The sequence below is a fragment of the Dreissena polymorpha genome, chromosome 8 (assembly GCF_020536995.1).
Source record: "Dreissena polymorpha isolate Duluth1 chromosome 8, UMN_Dpol_1.0, whole genome shotgun sequence".
Lineage (NCBI taxonomy): Eukaryota > Metazoa > Mollusca > Bivalvia > Myida > Dreissenidae > Dreissena > Dreissena polymorpha.
The window spans coordinates 27,974,659-27,998,500 of NC_068362.1; the positions used below are offsets into that span (position 1 = coordinate 27,974,659).

Genomic DNA, 23,842 nt, shown 5'->3' on the forward strand with positions numbered 1-23,842 from the left:
TTTAAATTGTTGTTGAGTGTTTGTCTTTTCCTAAATGCTAAATACAAATCTGTGTCCGTGTTAAGGGCGAATGTGTCCGACTCATGGGCGAATTCAGTGGGTGGGAATCAAATAATTATTTGTAAAAAAGATTCATATGATATGATTGTTAAAGCATGCACAAGCTGAGTCCCGGCTTCGATCACATTTTTTTTTATTATAGACTTATACCGCTAACCCGTCCGACTCAAGGGCGAGTTACTCTATTCACCGCATGAAATGTGTGTGTGTGTTATTAATTGCACGTGCGTTCGAACCACACGTACATGTTTGTAAATAAATATTATACTACGAGAGATCACTTTATATATGTTCTTACATGGCTTATTATGAGTTTATTTTTCACCATCGAAATATATCGATGGTCCCAATTTAAAATGACGAACCTACATTTTTGGCATTTCGCGATTTTGATACTGTGCAAAGCGTGAAATCAATGCACATATACCCCCAAAACAACAAAATAGTTAACCAATCGCAACAGCTCCATAAAGTCACGTGATGTAATGACGAACCGCAATTGCTTGAAGTCAAAATAACGAAGCTGAAAAAAATTGTTACGTCGGCATTTTGCGCGCTTATTAATATATTAAAGTATCAATATAACCATGTATGTTAAGGCAAATTGACGAAACGTAAACGTTTGCTTATAAAAAAATTAAATGATGTACATTTTATAGCATTGATAAACGCAAAAAGATATCAAAATAATATAAAATGTTGAGGTATTAACTTAGTAACTTGAGGCCGCAACTAATAGCTTGTTCCTACAACTTATTAAGTTGAGGTTTCAACATAGTAAGTTGTTCCTTCAACTTAATAACTTCTGGCCGCAAGTTACTATGTTATAACCACAACTTAATGTGTTGTGGGAACAACTTATTAAGCTTCGACCACAACATAGTTTAAGCAATCAGATAGGCCGTTTCATCTTTACCGTTTTATCACGTTTAGTACCTGTATACGCGTAATATGGTGCGCCGATTTGAGCACTATCCCTGTAAGCTATGGATCCCGGGATTGAGTCCCTGTCTGAGCACTTGCCTTGTTTGCGACTGGGTTCAGGGTTCCATCCCCGGTCTGAGCACTAGCAACGTACGCGTCGGATCCCGGTTTCGAGTCCCATGTTTTTTTGATTTGAACCCGGGACCCTTCTTGTAAAGGGCGATTCCTCTGACCGGAGCTCGATCCCGGGAACCAAGATGCCTAAGTTTTCGACGGTCTGAAAATCTAATTAGGAGTTATCGACGGCCCCGGGTTTCGAATCATAGTACGAGCACTAGCCCTGAAAGCTTTGGGTCTCTAGATCAATCCTCGGTTTGAGGATTTACCCTATAAGCGACGGCTCGAATTCCGATGTGAAAATTTGCACCAACAGTGACCGGTCCCGGGTTCGAGCCCCAGTCTGAGTACTAGCCCTGAAAGCAATGGATCCCGGGTTCAAGCCTGTGTCTTACCACTTGCCAAGTAAGGGAAGGATCCCGGTTGCGACCCTCAGTCTGAGCGTTCGCACCGAAAGCTAAAGGTTCACACAGGGACTTGAACCAAACAGCCGTCGCTAACATACCATACTGAGCACTCGCCTTCTAAGCGACCGGCTGCCGAAATGAGCACAAGCTTCGTAAGCAACATTTCCCGCGTTCGAGTCCCGAAATGAGAGCTAGCCTCGCAAGCTATGGGTGTTCGGGTTCTAGCGCCGGTCTGAGCACTAGCCCTGTAAGCTATAAATCCCGCATTTTTCGGGTCCGGCGCTAAGACTAGGACTTTGATCAGGGTCCGTTCGCTTAAATGGCAAGTACTTAAACCGGGATTTGAGCCCGGGGCCCATAGCATACAGGGTGAGTGATCAAGCAGGGCATCCAAACCGGGATCCGTTACGTAGGGAGCGAATGCTAAGACTGGGATCCAAGTCGCTTACAGGGAAAGTCCTTAGACTGGGGCTAAAACCCAAAGACCCATCGTTTAAAAAGGGAGGTATCAGACCTGGATTCCCAACCGGAATCCGTCGCGTATGTGCCTAGTTTTCACACCAGGGTTCAAACCCTGAACCAAGTCGCTAACTTGGCGATCGCTCAGATAGGGGCTCAAATCTGAAATCCATGGCTTACATGGCAAGTGCTCAGATAGGGCTCGAACGGGGATCCATAGCTAACAGGGATAGTGCTCGAACCCGAGCACCTAGTAAAATAAGGGGTACTAATTGTGATAAAACGGTAAAGATGAAACGCCCGATCTTATTGGTTAAACTTAAATTAGTGGCCTCAACATAGTTAGTTGGTCCCACAAGTTATTTAGTTGAGGCAACAACTAATAAGTTGGGGGAACAAGTTATGAAGTTGTCGCCACAAGTTTCTGAGCTGAGGCCTCAAGTTAATAAATAAGTTGTTCCCACAAGTTATTTAGTTACAGGAATAACTTAATAAGTTAAATGAACAAATTACTAGGTTGAGGTCATAACTTAATAAGTTTTGGGAGCAAGTTATGAAGTTGTGGCCACAAGTTACTAAGCTGAGGTCTCAACTTAAACAGTTGTGGGGACAACGTACTTAGTTGTTTCCACAAGTTATTTTAAAAATTGTTCCCACAAGTTACTAAGTTGAGGCCACACTATAAATAAAGAATTGCGGTTGTCACCTCTGTTCCACCGTGTAAAACAGAAAAACACGCATTGCTTTGCTATATCTAACGGAAAAAATGGACAAATTTATTCTATTGAAACAAAATCTCTTACAATAAGCTGTCCAATTTGCCGAAACATCACATAAATGCAAGTCTAAATGACGAACATACATTTTACAACAGATTTATTAACTTAACGTCAAATTAGTTCCATACGAACATGGTCCATCATGCGACACTTTTAAAAATGTTTAAAATAGTCTTTATTTGACTTTGTGCAAGAAATGTTTAACAAAAATACGTCTCCTGAAAACCTGTGTTTTTGTAGGTTCGACATTTTAAATTGGGACCATCGATATGGTATTTTAATATTTGATAAACACGCAGTGTTCTGTCAATCAAATCATACTTTTAAAGCCGCGAAATGCGAAAATGGGTCCTATGGCGCGTTGGGTAGCTTATTTAAAGTCCTGTCTGCTCGGTTTAATAGTCTGGTCAGGAGCTCCGATGTCCGCTATAAATCATGCGATGTTTCATTAGGTATCTTGTGATCCAATGCAAGATGCGCATGCTGGACCATATAAAGATGTGCAGGTCGCATATGGCATACGATCAATTTTCGAATGACGCGGGTCTTTAAAATGTCTTTGTTTCATATAAAGAAACATCTTAGCACAATATTTTTCGATCGAAAATTGAAGTCAAACTGTGTTATTTATAGCAAACTGGCAACATTCGGTAGCCTTTTCAGTCTTTCAAGAACGATTACCATACCAACTGAACGAGTAAGGCAAACATTTGTGGTTAGATAATTGAACGATTTCCGTCTTATCGTGGCACTAAATTATTTTGGTAGTTTTTGTTTCCTCATCTTTAACGCGAAACTGTTTTATCCGATTAACCGATAGTCCATTATGTTTTCCCCGGACGATTTAGTGACCAAGTATCGTGTCAAAATTTATTTAAACATATATCAAAAACAATAATATCGAAAATAAGCAAAACAAACTTTTTGTGTGTTTTCTGTTGAATATAAGCGAATGTGGATAAATAATTTCCGATGTTCACGAATTTTCTCAATTGACAGCGTTTTACTTATCATTCTGTAACAATAATGAAATAGAATTTATATGCATATTAAATAAAACATTTTTCTTTTAATATTGTTTTGCTTTACACAATAATTGTTCTATTGATCACTTAGTATGAAAGTTTTATGTTTTTCCCCCGTTGACATGATAGGAAATTAGCTGTTATTAAGGTTGGGAACTAATTGCCTCATCTTTGAACGTGTATGTGTGTATTTCAGAGTTCATTTAGAAGTCCCGCTGCGTCTTCGCGAATGCATCTATTAGCGGACCTGTCCATGTGACCTTTAAGGAATGCTGTGCTACGCGATTATATCGAAACACGCAGTGGATTTTTCATTAAGCACAACTGTTATGCAAACTATACTGTTCCGCGCCGCGAATTCTTTCTCGACGCGGATGCGGGTTGAAAGTGATTTGGTGAACGGTAGTACCAAGCATACCGATTTTTGAAACACAACTATTAACATTATCGAACAACTTAAAAAGAATGGCAGGATGAAATCATATAAAAACTCTGCTTGAAAGAAGAGTGACCAGGTCTGTCTTGAATCTGTCAGCTAGGACTAGGAGACTGCTATCGGCAGCTGATTCCAGAGTAGGATGGCTGCAGAGGAGTGCCTGTACACGTCTGCTCGGCACAGTAGGACAAGGAAGCACACATTTCTCCCTTTCAATGGTGACACAGTAGTTGGATGTAGGTTTGATGATACTTTGATTATGTAGCGGGTTATCCTGTATATTAGTACCAGTAGAGAATCAGTACGACGGGTTTGCAAACCTTGGGAGATTATATGGCTTCTGCTGCTCGTTGTTTTGTAGTTTTATGTGAAAAATCTTTCAGAATTGCACTGGACTGCCTTTAGCTAGGATTTGTTTTCCGCAGTAGAAGGACCCCATGCTGCAAATGCGTTCTCCAGTGTGTATGTTTGCTATATTGTAAGTCAATTTTTCGTTTGTCATATCTGGCCATACTGAGGAATGAAAATAAATGTTATAATTGTGTATACGATGTATAGGAGAACTTGTTTAATGTGTCAGGTGTTTGTATGTGTTCTGGTGGATAGTGTTTTACTATAGACATTTAAGGAAAACTGCCACCCCCAGCCTAGCCTTGTTCGCACTGTAGAAGTGACATTTAATTTCTTTATCATGAAACCTTTTCAAATGATATCTAAACAGAGTTTGAAACTGGATCCTGTGATGTGAAACACTCGGTCACATTCAAGGAAAAGCTTGTGTACACTCATGAGGTCACCTTTATTGCCAAATCTTCATGAAATGGTCTGAACATTTGGTCTACTGATTTTTCATACAACTTTGTCTGAACAAGTTTTTCTGCCCAATTATATATAATCAGAATAAACGTGTTCCTCACAAATGGCATTGAAGTAAACAATATTTGACTTATGGTGCCATACTAAGGTTGTTAATTAATTTATATGTAACATACCTTGAATTATTTTATATGTAACATACCTTGGTTTAAATTTTCCAGCATTTAATATTGAAATCATATATACTTGTTATAAGTGATACAAGAATTTATATGTTGGGATAAAACATTGCATTAATACAAATATTTAGTAACTGGATCAAATAATATGGTACTTTTAAGAATAATAAGTTGGCATGACAAACAACGCACAAAAGGACACATTGACTAATTTGTGCTTGAGTGAGCTAAAAATACGTGTAACTAAATACTTGAGTAATGCCACAAAGGAAATTAAACTACCCATAAAACAGAAAATATAAACACCATAATTCCATTTCATGGAAAATATCTGACAATTATTATTTATAAATCATAAGAGACACAGCTATACAAAACAAAAACGATTGTTTTTGCCAATTCTTGGCACACTCAATATGTGCACATTTAAAAAACAAATCTGAATTATACGTGAATACAGTAATTTTTATAGTAGAATGACAAGTTTAAAGAAGTAATACCATGGAATTTTATTACATGCTTACCCACAACATTAATACAATACAATCATATGTTGTTTTATGGTATAAAATCTATTTGACTGTTATAGGTAATACAAAATTAACAATGCAAAACATTCAGAACTAATGTTGCATTGTAATAGGTAATACAAAATTTACAATGCAAAACATTCAAAACAAATGTTGCATATCACTATAATAATGCTGTCATTATTTCAATCCATTCTTCTGTTATTTCTTTTCTTCCTGTGCGGTCCTGGCTGCCCTCACATTTTCATAAATATTTTTGTCCTTAAACAAAATGTTAGTTAATTAATAAAAAGTTAAGCCTTAACAGGTTTTAAATGCTTGTGAATTAAAATAAATTTAAAGTGTGCAAAATTTCAGGGAAGATTTATTTTTTGTGAGAACATTTGAAACAGACAATTTAAACAAAGAATGAGGTAGTATTTTTAGAGACAATATCCATTGGCAATCATGCACTAAGTATCTGCTATCCATGAGGCTGGGCTTACCATGCAGTGAAAGCATGTGAATAATAAATTATAAGATGTTATAATCAAACCACACGGTCAAAAGGACCTAAAGAGCTCACTTGCAACCTAAAGCAACTAAACCGTTTTAAGCAGGTAATATGAACAAGCTTTCACAATTGCAATATACGTGAAAAACTGCAGAAGACAATGACAGAGATACTTTTAATTAGACTGAAATCATTTTCAAACTCAGCAGAGTTATCATTAAAAGGAATGTTTGGAGTCCATGAAGATTGAGCAATGACATCTAGAGTGTTTATGATATTTTCTTCATTGACCAAGTTTTTGACGCTTAATAAGCCAGTTGAGAATTTACTGTCACAAGGTATTCATAAATCGATGCATGATGAAAGCGACATGACTGACAAAAGGCAATCACAAAACCTTACCATGAGCTCATTGTGGTCAGGTGATTGCTTAAGTGAATTAAAAAAAATTAATACGTTTTTTTTATGGATTTGTTCTTATTACAATTAATTATGATTTAATACATTGTACAGTCATGCTTTACTTGTTTTTTAATCATTCCTAAAAATAACCCATTTTTTACCTTTACTGTATACTCTATACTTACTAATCTTCCACTCATTGAAAGCAGTTCATACATCTCTGGTTCTTCCCTCTGAAAAATGTTTCATAAAGAATAGTCAAAACCATCATCAGCCATACTTGCTGGGCTTTTATTGCCATATTAGAGTCACTGGCTCTCATTGAGGGGAAGATATAGCTGTTTTCCCAGCAGGGGGATGCACATGATAAGATGACCTTAACCCTTTCCCACACACAAGCAAAGTGAAAATGGCTATGTGCAAACAGCATAAAAACCAGAACAGCCTGCGAGTATCTCACAGTCTGTTCAGGTGTTATGCTGTTTGCTACTCATCAGTATCTAATAGTTGGAAATGAAGCCTTGAATATAGTATGAAAGGTCTTTAATTATATGTAATTTTATAAGCGACTACAAATGTGTCAAAATACGTATCTAAGTGGTAAAGGGTTAGACATGTGCTACCTTCAATCAAATAAGTACATAAAGAGATACAAATTTGTTTAACATTATGTTAACTTGACATGTCTCAATACAAACGGCACAAAATTCTGCTGAATTGCAAGTTAGACATCACATGATCATCCCGAAAATATATGTTTGAAGTTTACATAAAAAATAGAGATTATAGGGAAATAAAGTACCGGGTATATAATTTTATTGACATTTAATTCTTACAAAAAAGTTTTTTTTTTTTTTAAACTTTAAATTGGGAATTTCAGCATTAATTTGGTAAAAATGTATACTTATTGAAACTGAGGCTGAATTTAGGCCACTAATTTTACAAGGAAACCCTACTGGTTATACAGTAGTGAGTACCCAGTATCAAAAGGACCTCCATTTGAGAAATTGTCATAGGTCCCTTCTGACAACAATGATTAGTTTGGTAATACAGACTAGACCTGTTTGTGTGGCATAAAATCTGAATAAAAATAATAATGTTTTTGTTACATAGTAGACATAGTTTCTTAGTTATAACTAATCCATCCGTTATGTGTACTCCACGATAAAATCGTGGACAGTTACTTCGGAGACATATGATGAAAACCTTGATGGTATCCTCGTGGAAAGTGTGCATTTCATGCATAATTCATTTAAATCCAAACATTTATTTTTACGCATAATATGATTTAAAAAAAACACCAACTAGTTGTATCGTTATCGTCTTAAAAATAATTTATAATTGAAGCAATAAAAGACTAAGTAAGATCGGCAATGTAAATATAACGATTTTCAGTTAGCCTGCGGTACGGAATTTTTTCCCCGATTTTTTTGCTTCAAAAACTTTTTTTCACGATTTTTTAGCTTTAAAAAGTAGATGCGCGTTATACATAAATGCGCGTTATACACAACGTTTTACGGTAAGTACTTATTTTGTACCTTAAGCCTTGGGAGAAAGAATTTCTTCTGAAAGTAGTCTGTGTGATAACTCCACCAAACAAACACAGGAAAATATATGTACAGTCCGAACTGAAAACAAAAAACACAAACATGTTTATTGGTTTATTCAAACATTTTTTTTCATATAAATATATTTCTATTAAATACATAATTAAAACAAAATATTTTCAAAATATAATATTATTATTTTATATGATTACAGACGTTTAAGAATTTAAATAAATAAATGTTCTTAAATTAGCTTTTACCATTGTTTAAAATTAATTAAATAATTGTGTATCCAGGTGATACTGTCTACCAGTGTATTACGCTTTTGTCCACAAATATACATTTTTTATGAAGCGAAGAAACTACATCAGATTGACGTAAAATTAACCATTTTGGTGCAAATATAAACATTAAGTTAGATTTGTTGATGCATTTTAGCTCAGATATAGTCAGCATTATACACCTGGTCATCATTCATTTTATTTGTTGTGATGGTACCGTCTACCAATGTTTTAATGATAACCGATCTGGATGGTTGCGAGAATAAAGTTCAGTTTTGACTTTAGCTTACTGGGACCTTTTCACAGATTTTTGGCAGGTATTTTAGTTTGTCATTAAATGATTTATATTGATAAATGAAGACATTGGATATAAAAAGCTCAAGTAAAAAACAAGAATAAAATAAAAGAAAGAAAAAAAAGTAACTCTCAACTGGGCTCGAACCACTGACCCCTGGAGTGAAACTCTAATGCTTAGACCACTCGGCCATCTGCGCTCATACAATGAGTGATGTATTTTCTACATTATATAAACAATCCTTGTAGTGTCACAAAATATCATGACAACAACAGCTCTCATTAATTTTCAGGTTTCTAAATTGTCAAAAGATGATCATGTAAATAGTGGATATTTTAGAGCACGGTAAATTTTCAGCATTACTGTTTCCTCACAAAAATCATAACTGCAACGAAAATTTGCTAATCTGAAATATTTTTATAAAATTTTGTCAATTTACCAAAACTTGAAAAGATCCCTTAAAAGGTTAGATTAACAAAATACAAAGTGTTTCATATTTTATTTCATATTTTTATACACAATTTACCAAACTTCAACATTTCCTACTTAATCCAATAATAACGTATCAAAATTAGTGTATATTTTGCCTATATTATCATATTTTGTAAAAAATAATCTAATCATATACCATACTAGCTAAAGGAACTTCAGCATACAGTTTATAAAGTGTTGAAAGACCTATAAAGTCGCGCCAGTCAAAAATCATAAAAAGCGACATTTAAAGTTATGGTAGCCAGAACTAATACCATACTACTATCATTCAGAAGGCTATTATTAATCTTTTATACAATATGATGTGAGCAAATATTGGTAACACTTAAAACAAATAATAAAAATAAAAGAGCAGATATATTGCATATTTATGATTACATTGGTAGATGGTACCCACTGGTAGACATTACTAGTAGGATACTTTTTTATTTGGTACGAAACATTTCAGTGTGACTAATCTATATTACATGTACATCTAAATATGTTTTATGTTGAGAACACCATTCACATAAGTCTCACAAATGCATTGAAGAAATGCTATATGTTTTACCCTAAAAACTTCTAACTTCCATCGCCACATCATTGACTTTTCATGTGATATGTTTTCAATGTTAAATGCATTATATAATTCAAGTAAGTATCATTTTTTGTTGGATACTCTTCAATTTAAAGATTAGTCCGGAAAATTGGTAACCCTCAGCTGCAAAAACATTAATGTAAAGAACTTCATTTGTTTCATTCAAAAAAGAAACATCAGAGTTGTCAAATTAAATATTTCATCTTTCAACTGTTCGCTGTTAATTCTTTTCTTTTGTCTATAAATACCGTAAATTGATGTAATGTAATTGTTATATAAATTCGGACAATATATTTTCGGACAATATGATTTAGCATCTCCTTGATCTGAGAACAGTGTTTGTCATACTCAAGACTATGGCTATACTTATGTGTTAGTATATGATGTCATTGTTTTGCATAATATTTCAGAAACTTGATTAGCAGCCATGTTTTGGTCCATGACAGAGGACACACTTACATACATTTGGATTCAGATTGAAAGCTTGGACATTGAGTATTGGAAATGGGTAAGATTTGCCAATAAATAAACAGGAGTAATAATAACTATTTAATTTAGGAAGTAATTTGAAAATTTGTATACAGTAACTTGGAATTTAGGAGGCCGTAGTGGCTTAGTGGATATGGTGTCTGCCTAGCAATTGGGATGTCATGGGTTCAATCCCCACTATGGGAGCGTTATTTAGATCTATACAAAAGATACGAAGTACTGGTTCCTTCCAGGTCTAAAAACTCCTTGTAAAGTTAAAGTTTGTTGATGCTACAGGGGAGCACTGCTTCTAATGGGAAAAGAAGAAACAGAAAAAGCATGGTGTTTACATTTGATTTCCTTCCCGCTATCATTTGTACATGGTTTAACCTACAATATTTAATAAAAACCATACGCCTATCAGCTTCTTCAATTTGGATTAACCAAATAATGTATTTTGTATGGAGCTTTCCATTTTTTTCTTACAAAGTTTAAAACAGGACTTTTTTCTGTTCTTTGGGAAGCAGCCTTTGGTTCCTCAATTTGTAAAAATTGTCAAAAACTTTGTAAAGTTTCTAGAAACATGAGTCACTCAACTTGTTTGAAATTTGAGTCTTGAACTTCTCAATATGGTCACTTAGAATGACCCCCCCCCCCCTGTAAATTCTTGTTAATTAATACTAGTTAATTAATAGATACTGCTAAGTAAATCAGGAGCTTTCTTTCATAGAAATTAGCATTATAACAATGTGAGCTCAAATTCTTTGAATGTTAGAAGAATCTTCGACTTAGCAGGTAAAAAAGATGTCTTTCTGATTACCTTGTTAAATTGGGGAACTAGCTTGAAATAGTAAATGACCTATTTAATGCACTGAATTTCTGATAAACCATCAGAAAGAATTTGTTTTACAATGTATTTTGTTTGATGCACTTAGGTTGCCTGGATGATTTACCCTGTCATTCTGTCGTTCCTCCTGCCACTGATAATTCCCATCCTAGTCTACTGCTGCGCTATCTTCCTGCATGTGTACCAGTACAGACACCGACTAAGGGATGCATACGTGCATGACTTCTGGGATGGAGCTAAGAAGACAGTGGCTGTCTTCTGGGAGGCGCAAGGCAGAATATGGCATGGTAAATGATCTACCTCTGAATATTTAACCAGGTTTTCCGAAGGAAAAACTGGTTATTAGATTGGCAAATGTCGGCGGGTGGGTGGGTGGGCGGGTTGGCGGGCAGGTGGAACAAGCTTGTCTGGGCCATAACTTTGTCGTTCATTGTGAGATTTAAAAATCATTTGGCACATTTGTTCACCATCATTGGACGGTGTGTCGCGCGAAAGAATTACGTTGATATCTCCAAGTAGTGTTTTTCCCAGGCCATTTTAGCGTGGCGAAAAGCCACGCCGCCCTCCCGGATCGCCACGGTGCCCTTTTCAAAGGCAAATTTCGCCACGCGCCCGTCATTTCAAAGGCAAATTTCGCCACGCGCCCTTATCGATAACATCTTTATTGCCTTACGATCTAACTTGGTTCGCTAAATCAGCGTCCTTGATTGTCTGTGACGCTCCGACTGTGCTTGATTTACTTGAGAGACGTCAACGTCTAATCGACTATATAATTTGAGCAGATTTAATCTATTACAGTGCTCGATTTATAGGTAGACTGCTCCAAAGCTGTGAATTAGTCATGCGTGAATAACCCCGTGTCAGTATCAATCTATAATGCCAGAGGCTATGTTATACCAAGCACATTACTTCGGAGGCTTTTGATGAAAAACTCAATGTTATGCTCGTGGCAATTGTGCATTGCATGCATTATTCAGTTATATAAAAACATATATTTTTACGAATAATTACATTTAAAAACACAAACAAATTTATTCTTTATCGCTTTCGTCTTTAAGATAATTAGATCTAATTATTGAAATAATTACTGAGACGTATACTAATTTAACAAAATGCGAATCGCGTATACGATTTAACGTTGCCATGCGCATCTGTCGCTTACATCATTTGACATTTGAACAACATGGTGGACTATACAGAATTAAATTGCGACTCGGCAAAAATGGCAAATAACGTTGTAAACGATCGAATTAACGATGGAGATTATACATTAAGAAGGAATTAATGAGATGTCTGTGATAATCAACGATGCATAAAAATGTTTTAGATAGCAACAACATTATTTATTTATTTGTAATCTACTTGGTGGATGTATGTCACGGAAACGAGTGTTTGCATATTGTTAGCGATCAATTTACTCGCAATGTTATTTTAAACATCTGGCAAGATTATTGTTAGAAAATGGGATAAGACAAACATGGTTTCATTTATATGTTAGTGGATCTGTGTATAATCAGATTCATATGCATATATTGCTTTATTATGTTTGTCGTGCTGTACAGTTTATTGAAACAGCATGGAACTTAAATGTACATTGCAAGGTAAATATATTAATATAAATCATAGTAAGTTAAATACATCAATTACCATTTAATGTGCTTGTTTATATGTTATTTTTTCCACAACTGCTTCAGATGCGATTACATGTTGCCCCGTAATTCTGGTATTCAGGGAACGTTTTTGCCCTTTTTTGCCTAAACTGCGCGCTAAAATGACCTTTTTGAAAGTAATACGCCATGCCCCTTTGCCCTCCTGGGAAAAAACACTACCAAGGTCAAGGTCACACTTTGAGTTCAAAGGTAAAAAATGGCCATAAATGCGCTTGTCCGGGCCATAAATATGTCGTTCATTGTGAGATTTTAATATCATTTGGCACATTTGTTCACCATCATTGAACGGTGTGTCGCGCGAAAGAATTACGTCGATATCTCTAAGGTCAAGGTCGCAACCACTAAAAATAGATTGATTTTGAAACAAGGGGGTAACTATTAAAAATCAGTGACAATGAACATTTTGAGTTTGAGTTGTCTCCCTTTATCAGACCTTTTTTATCAAATCAAAATTAAGGTCGCTATGAGTAAAAATAGATTGAATTTGAAACAAGGGGGGGTAGCAATGCACATTTTGATTTGTCTCCCTTTATCAGACATTTAAAAAAAATAATAATTGAAAACCTGGTTTTGTGACAATTTTGTCCCTTGTTTAATTTATTAAACATACATGTGTGTAACAACTTGCCCAAAATGTTCTTCTATATTATGATTTGTAAAGACTTACATATAACTGAAAGTTTGAAAGCACTCACTTCCAAGTTTTGGAAATGGTGTGATTTGTTCAATTTTTAAATGTATATACTTCCAAGACCACAATTTGGACTACAAATGAGGAGTAAATGATACTAATTGATCCCTAACTTCCATAACTGTAAGTTTATACAAACTCAGCAATTGTTTTCAATTCAATATTGGAGAGCTTTGTTGCTTACTTAACCAATAAAAACTATACAATCTCAAACCGTTTTATTCACAATACACATTTTGAAGTCCTTTATTTAACATATTACATATAAGCTGTAGGTCCTGGGTTCCACCATTACTTCGGAGCTTTTTTAAGATTTGTCCCAAAAATAACAATTACTGGTGCTAACCAGAAAACAGTGTCCATAGCTAAGACTTTTAAATTTCAATCAATTAGTTTAAACTTAATGAAAGCACCGTAAGACTCCACCATTCAATTGTTCACTGTGTACTGGTACATTGTTTTCAGGCTTTGAGATTGTAGGTCTGGATAGAATCCCAGACTCTGGGCCTGCCATGATCATCTACTACCATGGCGCCCTGCCCATGGACTTCTACTATGTGATGGCCAAGTGCCTGTTGCAGAAACAGAGGCAGATACATGCAGTGGGAGACAATTTCCTCTTTAACATACCAGGTACAGTTAACCTATTTATGCCTAGTGGACTCTCCCATCCTTCTAAATTGGATCAATTTATTTCCAAAATTAGAGAAATCTGGTATATTTATTTCTATTTTAAGAATATTTCTTACAGAAATTCCTTTAAGCATACAGCACAAACCCAGATGAGACACCGCATCATGCAGCGTCTCATCTGGGACTACGCTGTTTAACAAGGCCTTTTTTCTAGACGCTAGGCATAAATAGGTAAATGGGGTGAAGTACAACAATGTATTGCTGAGATATGAGAGAATAAATGTGTTACATTGTCTTGGCCTTAAGCTGAATTGTAATTGCATTGAACTGAATCATTATTGCCTTTATCTGTTGTTGCATGCTCCTGTTCCCTGGCAGTAAGGAAGGAATCAGTTCAGTGTGTTCGTCTGCTCAAATAAACAAAAAAAAATCATTTTGCAATACAAATAATATGTTACTAATCACAAATAAAGAATCATTTTAATAGCACAAGAAAGTTGAGGATGGGTGTATTTGAGTTTTTGTAAGGGTTGATTCGCAGGTTAGTTTGCCTACATTAAATATTTTATTTTTATGGAGGAAGCTCCTTCCACATTTCTCAAGAAATGAACTTGGAACCTCAAATTTGTCATTGCCTTTAAGTGTAGATGTGCAAGACATTTTTCATTTCCTGTGATCCGCACCTTCCTGAATTATTTGCCCTTAAAAATAGCTGGCAAAATTAACTGCGTTTGTGTTGGGAGTATTAGATACAATATACCTTTTCACATTCATTTATTGATATCTGTAGTTTAGAAGTTGCCACCCTTTGATAAAAAAAGAAGACAAAATATGCTCAATTTTGTGGTTATATGTTAAAATGGCTCAAATGGGGAATATTAAACTTGTCTTTATGAAAAAGCTCAAATTTGAACCTTAAAAAAAGGACCTCAAGTCAAACCTCTGAAGTTATTGTCCAAGTAATAAGAATAGTGACTGATACCTACCAAGAAAATATTTTGGGAACTCAAGGTCTTGGCTTGTGATGTTGAAGTACTTGTTTTTGTAATGTGAGGCCAAGAAAAGTTCTGGTTGTATTCTATAAAGCTTATGCATTTGAGCCATGCGCTTAAACCCTTTGCATGCTGGGAAATTTGTCGTCTGCTAAAATGTCGTCTGCTAGATTTCTAAAATTAGCATTTTCTTCATTTTTTTTCGAAGAATACTATCAGAAAAGCAAACAGTATGGATCCTGATGAGACGCCACGTTCTGTGGCGTCTCATCTGGATCCAAACTGTTTGCACAGGCCTTCAAAATTCGGTTCCCGCACTGAAAGGGTTAAAAACTGGGCCTTATGCATGTTTATAAAGTATCTTCAAGATAAGAGTGTGCAGTCCACACAGGCGAATGTGGGATTACTATTTCTGCTGGACAGGGTTTGTTCAGAGGAGATTTTCTTTAAAAAAATAACTTCCGTAATAGCGGAAAATGTTGTCTCTGCACTGGCTTATCTGGGAGAGTACATTACACACATGATTTTCCTGGAGACCTGCTAATCTACATCAGTCCAACCTGTATAACCAATCTAAAATAAATAGATTAAAACTAAACCAATTATCGGCTAACATAAAATGTTGTTTTAAAATTTGATTTGGATTGTAACTGTATGTCTTGTTTTCAGGTTTCCGGCTGATGATGGACGTGTTCTGTATCAGTCCTGGCACTGTCCATAGCTGTGCCCATGTGCTGGAGGATGGACACATACTGGCTATAGCTCCAGGTAGTGCATGCTTCTATACCAGAACATGCATGGGTTTTAGTTAAAGAAAATGACAAGGGGGATGGGGATGTCGCCTTTTATTTGTGGTCCCATACCATTTTCAAATGTGTGGCCTGCTTTCCATTTTTATGCTCAATCCTTTTAAAATATGTCTCACACTTGCTGGTTTTTATGCTCCCCCAAACATTTTTTGGGGGAGAGCATATAGTCAGCGCTTCGTCTGTGCGTCCGTGTGTCTGTGCGTCCGTGTGTCTGTCCGTGCACAATTTTTGTCCGGGCTATTTCTCAGCAACTAATGATCGGAATTCAATGAAACTTTATGGGAAGCTTCACTACCAAGATGAGATGTGCATATTATCAGCGTTATCTGGTCAGATGATTTTTCACAGAGTTATGGCCCTTTGAAATTTTATATAAAAAATTCTTGTCCCCCCAACTACTGTGCCCTCAAGAAGTTTCCTTTTATCTGAAAATATAGTGCAATATTGTGACCAAAAAAAAACTTTGGGGAGCATCACCCGTCTCTGACGGTTTCTTGTTTAGTCTTGCTAAGTTCCTATATGCTTATTGTCTGGCACCCATATCTATGATTATGTTTGTTCCAGATATCTATTACATATTGATAAATCTCTGGTTTACACAAAGAACTACATAATTTGAACCAAAGTTTTCGCACTTGTTTCGTATAAACAATATACTTTCTGTGTTTTGGCATCATTCTTGAAGTAATATGCAATTTTACAATTACTGTAGGTGGAGTGAGAGAGGCACAATTTGGAGATGAATATTACCAAGTTATGTGGGGGAACAGATATGGGTTTGCCAAAGTTGCCATCAGCACTAAAGTAGTAAGCGGTACTCTTTGTTTTCAAAGCATGTTGATACTGTTATATCATTGCGAATTTATGTATTGATAAGTTTTTTTTCTAGCTAAACAAATCTGCACAATCTTTTTTTATAGGGCTTTAAAACAGTATGGGACTTCTGTGTGACTTGTTATACAGTTTATTTTTGTCCACGCCAAGTGATCAACACATTTCAAAATTATGTCTGTTTAAACTTAGCCATTTTTATGGGCGAAGCATAAACTGTTCAATGTTTGATGATGATTTTACTTTTACATTTCTTGTGATTGAATTGAAACTGTTTTGTTTAAGTCTGTTTTATTCTGAGGTCTTATATCACTACATGTATTTGTGTTGTCTTATTTCAGCCAATTATTCCAATGTTTACCAGGAATATACGTGAGAGCTTAAGAACACCTGGTTGGGGTCGAAGTAAGTTAACCCTTAAAGCGCTGGAGCTGAATTTTAAAGGCCTTTGCAAACAGTTTGGATCCAGATGAGACGCCACAGAACGTGGCGTCTCATCAGGATCCAAACTGTTTGCTATTCTGATAGTATTCTTTGAAAAAAAATCGAAGAAAATGCTAATTTTAGAAATTCTGCAGACGACATTTTAGCAGACGACAAATTTCCCAGCATGCAAAGGGTTAATGCTGATAAAGTTTTGAGCATTTGTGAAGAAGGGGCTTTTTATTTCACCTGAGCAGAAAGTGCTCTTGGTGAGCTATTGGGATCACCATAAGTCTGTCTTGGTGCGCATTTTCAACTTTTAGCGTGTTACCAATCTGGAGGCCACATTTTTTTTCGAATTTTGCTGAAACTTGGTCAGTATGCTTATCTGAACATGTATCATTATCAGTAATTAGCAATAACATCTGACAATTGTAAAAATTATTATGGCTATAAGCCTTGTGAAAACTTAACTACAACAATATAAGTGTGACTTATTTTGTATGGCTGCAAAACTTGACTGCGAAACTTTTCGCAAAATTTTCACTCATTTAATGTTAATCACATTGTCTTTGTTGATAAAAATGCATGTTTTTATGTTACTGCTTTATAACATTTCAATAAACATCTTCATTTGTAAACAGAACTGCCGTTAAACTCAATTGAGGAAACAAAACAACTCAATTGAGGAAACAAAACAACTCAATTGAGGAAACATAACAACTCAAATGATGAAACTAAACAATAGAAAATGGATCGTGAAATTTCCTGTAGTTTCATTTTAATCATTTATTGAAGAGACCAATTTGTTTATGTAAAACACTGTAAAAACACATGTTAAGAGTGTCTCTAAAGGCAAAAAGTTCGAAATAGCTCACAGCAATAATTGGAACATTCAATGGAATGAAAAAGCAAATTTTCAAATGCTGATTTTGGTATTGTATGCCTTCTCTTTGAGAAACATTATGTAAACTTGATCTATGTATTATACCTTTGCAAACAAATTTAACATACATTATATTTGGGTCATTCTGTTGTTCAGGTTGTTTGTTTTCATAAAAAAGAAATGCATAATTGGGTCAAACTACGTTCACATTTTTCAGGTAATGAAATTTAAACCTACACAATTTCATCATAATGAAGTGTTTATGTATAAAACACTTTTCATTCCTAGTGATCCCCACATTCCTTAGTTATCTGCCCTTTAACATTGCTTGACCAGGCAATGTGTGGGTATTATGGTACTTGGAGTAACCTTGGTGACAAGTATTATTATGCAAAATATTATCATCTTATAGTGCGAAACTGTAGTTCTATATCAGGCATTAGATTGTGCAGTGTAACTGGGGCATACTACATGACTGTGGTTTCTGATGGGTTGTATCACACAAGTTGATTATGTGATTTATTTTATGAGCTCTCAAAGCCTGCCCGTAACTGATTAGTATTTGACAGCTCATTGAACACCAGATCACACTATCAACTCATACGATGCCACTCGCCTGAACACCACAGTCAGGTAATATTCCAGATACCTATATCAACAAGAAGCTGCATTATTAATGTATCGAGACACATTTTATCATGTAATACGCATGAATTATGTCATGTTTTCAGGCAGTCTCAGGTGGTTATATGAAAAGTGTCGTCTTCCTATAGTGCCTATATATGGGTTGTTTCCTGTGAAATTGACGTAAGTTGAAATAATGGAAATAACTGTTACTGAAATTATTTGATATAAGCATGTCAGTTCTTGTATTCATATGTAAACCAATCAGAGGTATTGACATTCAGTTGCATTAATTAGTGCAAGCAGAGTTATTTTCAAGTTAATAAATAATAAAAATGTTAGTACTGGTCTATAACTTATCTATCTTTTTATTAAATCAGCACGCTTTTATTTATTGTTATTAACTGTTCAACTCTTATATCCATTCATAGTGTGTTAATTAAAAATACTTAACTTATATTTATGCTCCCCCAAAATATATTTTGGGGGGAGCATATAGTCGCCGTTTCGTCCGTCCGTCTGTCCGTGCTTCCGTCCGTCCGTCCGTGCACAATTTTTTCAGGGCTATTTCTCAGCAACTAATGACCGGAATTCAATGAAACTTTATGGGAAGCTTTACTACCAAGAAGAGATGTGCATATTATCAGCGGGTTCTGGTCTGAGTATTTTTCACAGACTTATGGCCCTTTAAAATTTTCCATTGTACATATAGTGCAATTCTTGTCCAAGCTATTTCTCAGCAACTTATTACAGGAATTCAATGAAACTTTATGGGAAGCTTCACTACCAACAGGAGATGTGCATATATTCAGCCGGTTATGGTCGGATGATTTTTCACAGAGTTATGGCCCTTTGAAATTTTACATTAACTGTACATATAGTGCAATTTTTGTCCGGGCTATTTCTCAGCAACTAATGACCGGAATTCAATGAAACTTCACTACCAAGAAGAGATATGGCCCTTTGAAATTTTCCATTAATTTTACGTATAGTGCAATTCTTGTCTGGGCTATTTCTCAGCAACTAACGACCGGAATTCAATGAAACTTTATGGGAAGCTTCACTACCAAGAGGAGATGTGCATATTATCAGCGGTTCTGGTCGGATGATTTTTCTTAGAGTTATGGCCCTTTGAAATTTTCTATAAAAAAATTATTGTCCCCCCATCTTCTGTGCCCTAAATACTTTTCCTTTCATCTGAATATATAGTGCAATATTGTGACAAAAAAACCTTTGGGGAGCATCACCCGTCTCTGACGGTTTCTTGTTTTTTAAAGTACTTATTTTGGACCACCTATATATCCGGACGAGTCCATGACGCCTGAAGAGTTGGCCCAGAAGGTACCAAATAAAGTTTTGTTGCTCAATAAATATTTATATTTACAATCATAAAATGAACATGTAAATGATTCAAACCAGTGTAAGTCATGTACGCAGCTGACTTTTAAAAAATGGTTAATTATTAAGTTACCCCGGTAAGCAAACTGGATGACTATTTCAGGTTGAATAAGAAGAACATGACACAAGTACATGTTGTATGGCCAATTGTTATTGCTATGTACCGTTATATCTTTGTGATGCCCAAGTCCACTTAAACTATAGAACATTAAATTATGCAGTGTTTCCATTAAACATCTTACCAAAATAAAAAACACCAACATTAAAATAGTCATTATATTTTGCATGCACAATAATAACTTCTTTATCTTCTAACTTCCTCTAATCTGAGTGAGATGTAAAGCATTCACTCTATCGTGTCTGTTTCAGGTGAAGCAAGGAATCGAAGCATTGATCAGTGAACATCAAATAGTTCCTGGAAATATTTTGCGAGCGCTTTCAGAAAGGGTCACGGGGGATAATGATCTTAAATTTAACTGATGTTAATATGTTCTTACAAATGATGTACATGTAGTTGTAATTTCAGGGAAGGAACTCTATTGGTTGTATTCTTTACAAGCCTTGAAAGGCTTTAAAGGATTTATGACATTAGATTCTTGACAAATTGACATCACATGTTACACTGGTAGTTTGTATGTACCTTTCAGATGTCAGAAGGTACATGCCAAAGTAACTTAATCAAGAATATATAGAGATAAGTGTATAAAGATGTGTAATTAACAAGTAGATGAACATATTTGGTCACCTTTCTGATTAAGATGTAAATTTATTGGATTTGGCAGCCATGGGCTATTTTCACCACTTAGATATAAACACACAATTGGTCTACTCAATCTACTGGCCAATTTTAAATAATGTTTTATCATCACATTACTGGATGGATCCTGGACCCATCAGAAATAAATCATGAAAGTGCCCAAGTGGATATTTACATTCCATGTGTTACTTGGTTCCTTGAAGTCAGATGTGTTTATGTTGTTCTTTGATGTTTGTACGTGATTTTATACAGACATATTGTATATTTGTTATGTTATTTTTTCTGCACTTGTTTCTTGTTGTATTTCGCAATATATGCTAGTCACAGGTTTTGGAAAAATTATTTTCAAGTCCAGCACTAATTCAGTATATTTTGCAATCATTTTGTATACGTAAGTTAGTAAGTATTTTACCATGTTATTAGGGAAAAGAAATCGGGTTGATATCAAAGCTTAGGAAGGCCCCTTTCAATGAATGTAATTTATGACGTTTTGCAGAATATTTTGAAAAAAAATCAAGTTTTAAAAGGACAACTGTCAACAGGCTAGTGTATATTGCCTTAGATAAATTATAAAGCAATTAACAATGATTTTCACCAGACATTGTTATTCAATTTATTGGTAAAGTGAAAATGTTTACCCCATTCATGGCATCAGATTATAATTTCTGAGTAAGAATATTTTTTTAAACTGAATAATGCACTAACAGAGAAGAAAATGTCCCTTAATACATGTGAACCAGTCATGTATAATATGTCAGAGATCTGCACAAACTTCTTTATTAAATTCCAAAGTTACTTTGTGCACTTTACCAGCTTGTCTTGTTTAATTTGTGTCAATTATTACAACTAATAAACTATACGATACTAAGGTATCTGCATTTAAATATGAGCTTGTCATTGTTTATGTTTTGAAATGATGTATTATTAACTTTGTAATAGTGATGTATTTGTGCAATCATTTAAACAACTTAATTTAATGTTCACTTGACTGTAAAGATTTATTTATATTTTGTATTGACTTTCCCATATTCTATTTCGTTATTGCATTGACATGTATACGAAACTGTATGTGCAATACAAAAAGCACAAATTATGAAATAATAACGCCCTCGAAAGGAGGCGATGTTGGAGTTACTCTGTTGATTGGCGAGTTAAAATGAAAATGTTTGAAGTTTCAGGTGCAAATTACTGAAGGCATTCAATTGAAATTGTTAATATGTCATCACCATGATTTGTAGATGTGCAAGACACTTCTTTCCTTCGTTGTTTGAATTATCTTTTATTGAACATAGCTGACACAGCAGTTAAGGAGTATTAGTCATGTTGTGGAAAAACTCTGGATCTAGTGACCATGTTGTTTTTTGTGGATTTTTTTTCTTTATGATGATTGTTGATCTCATTTCTCATCTTGATAATTGTGCAATATACTTTTTATGGCTGAGGATTAATGCAACCAAGAACAAAATCACTCATTTTACAATACCGATAGTCCCATAATATTTGTTGTTGCTAACTATATATGATTTATTTTATGTTACCGGTAGCTATTAAAAGAGTGAATAATCGGATATCAGAGTGAATAATCAGATAATGAAAACTACTTTTGATGGTATATTTTAACATGAATAACATTTGTATATTCCCCGTTTTTTGTCGTTACTCCAGTCCGTTGCTATCCTGCAATAACTCAAAAATTACCTTAGCTAGGTTGTTGAAACATTATATGTGGATAAAAGGTCTTATGGGAAATAAAAGTTATTTCAGATTTTGTTCGACAAAACATGTTGTGGATTATGTTGCAGAAAAAAAGTGCAAACTGTCAGAAGAATACATATTGATTCAGAGACACATATTTTATAAATACTTTATGTATTATTGTTGTATCGTGTTTTTGCATAAAATAGATAATAAATATCGAAACTTTGTTTCGTGTTGCACATGTTTCAGTGTTACTGTGTGGAGTCATTAAATCATGTGTATTGGAATTAATTCTGGATACACCCTGAATAATGCGTGAAAACGCAAGGTAACAGAGGCTGCGAGATAACAGTAAACACGAGGGCTCCGGTAGTTTCTCAATTGATGTTACCAATCTTTGTTTATTCATAGATCTTCGAGCTATATAGCTAGCTAATAACATCCTAAGTAGGTGGCATCCACTGACAAAAGTTTGCAAAATTTGTTAATAGAATTATGGGACTTTGAAATGCATACCAATTATATTAACTTTTTACTCTTCTATTTTCAATACTGCTTTTATACATTCTTTTACAGTAATAGTCTTTTTAAATAACTGGTGTCCTAGCCAATTTCATCCAATAAAGACACTGTAACGGAGCAATACTCACTTGGTATATCTTAGATAGACACATTTATTATATAAACTTTTATTTGGGAAACACTTATCTTCATTTGGATCCCGCATTTAAAAAAAATAATCGTTTGGTGATTTCTTTAGACAAAACGTGCTTATTTAAAATGTCATTACAAGAAAAGAGGAATTTATATTTTTTTTTTCACAATGTTTGGTAAGTAATAAAGACATCTTATCATCAGAACATCATAGTCGAAAATGAGTGATACTTAAGCGGAAAGATGTTATTATATCAACCAGTAATGTGTGCGATCAACATGCACTTCATACCACAGCTAGCATACTTCGTTATTTTCTATTACTGCTTTTTATTCAGAACAGTTTCAATATACATTTTACCAGGTGTTCACCAATTTAAGTCATGTACCAAAGCGGACGCATTAATTACATGATGATGATTGTGATCAGCCTTCTACATAAGTACAGGCGTATTTTGTCAGATGTTCATATTAGCTCCCTTCTGTTTCAAGTGGAAAGTTGCATTTTTTTATGACAAAAGCATTATCAAAGTTAAAGCGGGTATATACGATTTTTTTATATGTGTTTAATTGTTAAAATATGTTACAATAACACAAAATAGGCAAGAAAAATTATACATTAAAGCTGAATTTCATAAAAAT

The 23,842-nt window shown here is 34.8% G+C and overlaps 2 protein-coding genes across 3 annotated transcripts in view; one reads left to right on the plus strand and one right to left on the minus strand.

The window, feature by feature from the left end:
- Nucleotides 1–5,699: 5,699 nt before the first annotated feature.
- Nucleotides 5,700–23,842, minus strand: part of LOC127841095 (uncharacterized) — a 52,827-nt gene continuing 34,684 nt past the window's right edge. The window contains exons 1-4 of one of the 2 annotated variants that reach the window (XM_052369654.1): nt 9,793–9,931; nt 8,166–8,255; nt 6,813–6,860; nt 5,700–5,993 (exon numbers count right to left, since the gene is read on the minus strand). In XM_052369654.1, coding sequence (XP_052225614.1) covers nt 5,934–5,993; nt 6,813–6,860; nt 8,166–8,255; nt 9,793–9,825 — 231 coding nt within the window. In that variant the 5' untranslated portion in view covers nt 9,826–9,931 and the 3' untranslated portion in view covers nt 5,700–5,933. Of the gene's footprint in view, nt 5,994–6,812; nt 6,861–8,165; nt 8,256–9,792; nt 9,932–23,842 lie in introns of those variants that run through there. The other variant, XM_052369653.1, reaches the window with a different exon arrangement.
- LOC127841103 (transmembrane protein 68-like) lies at nt 9,906–22,773 on the plus strand. The gene is made up of 10 exons (XM_052369668.1): nt 9,906–9,958; nt 10,230–10,327; nt 11,223–11,421; nt 13,961–14,128; nt 15,790–15,888; nt 16,642–16,736; nt 17,102–17,165; nt 18,801–18,876; nt 19,971–20,034; nt 20,461–22,773. The coding sequence occupies exons 2-10, from the start codon at nt 10,247–10,249 to the stop codon at nt 20,569–20,571; spliced, it is 957 nt and encodes a 318-aa protein (XP_052225628.1). The 5' UTR covers nt 9,906–9,958; nt 10,230–10,246; the 3' UTR covers nt 20,572–22,773.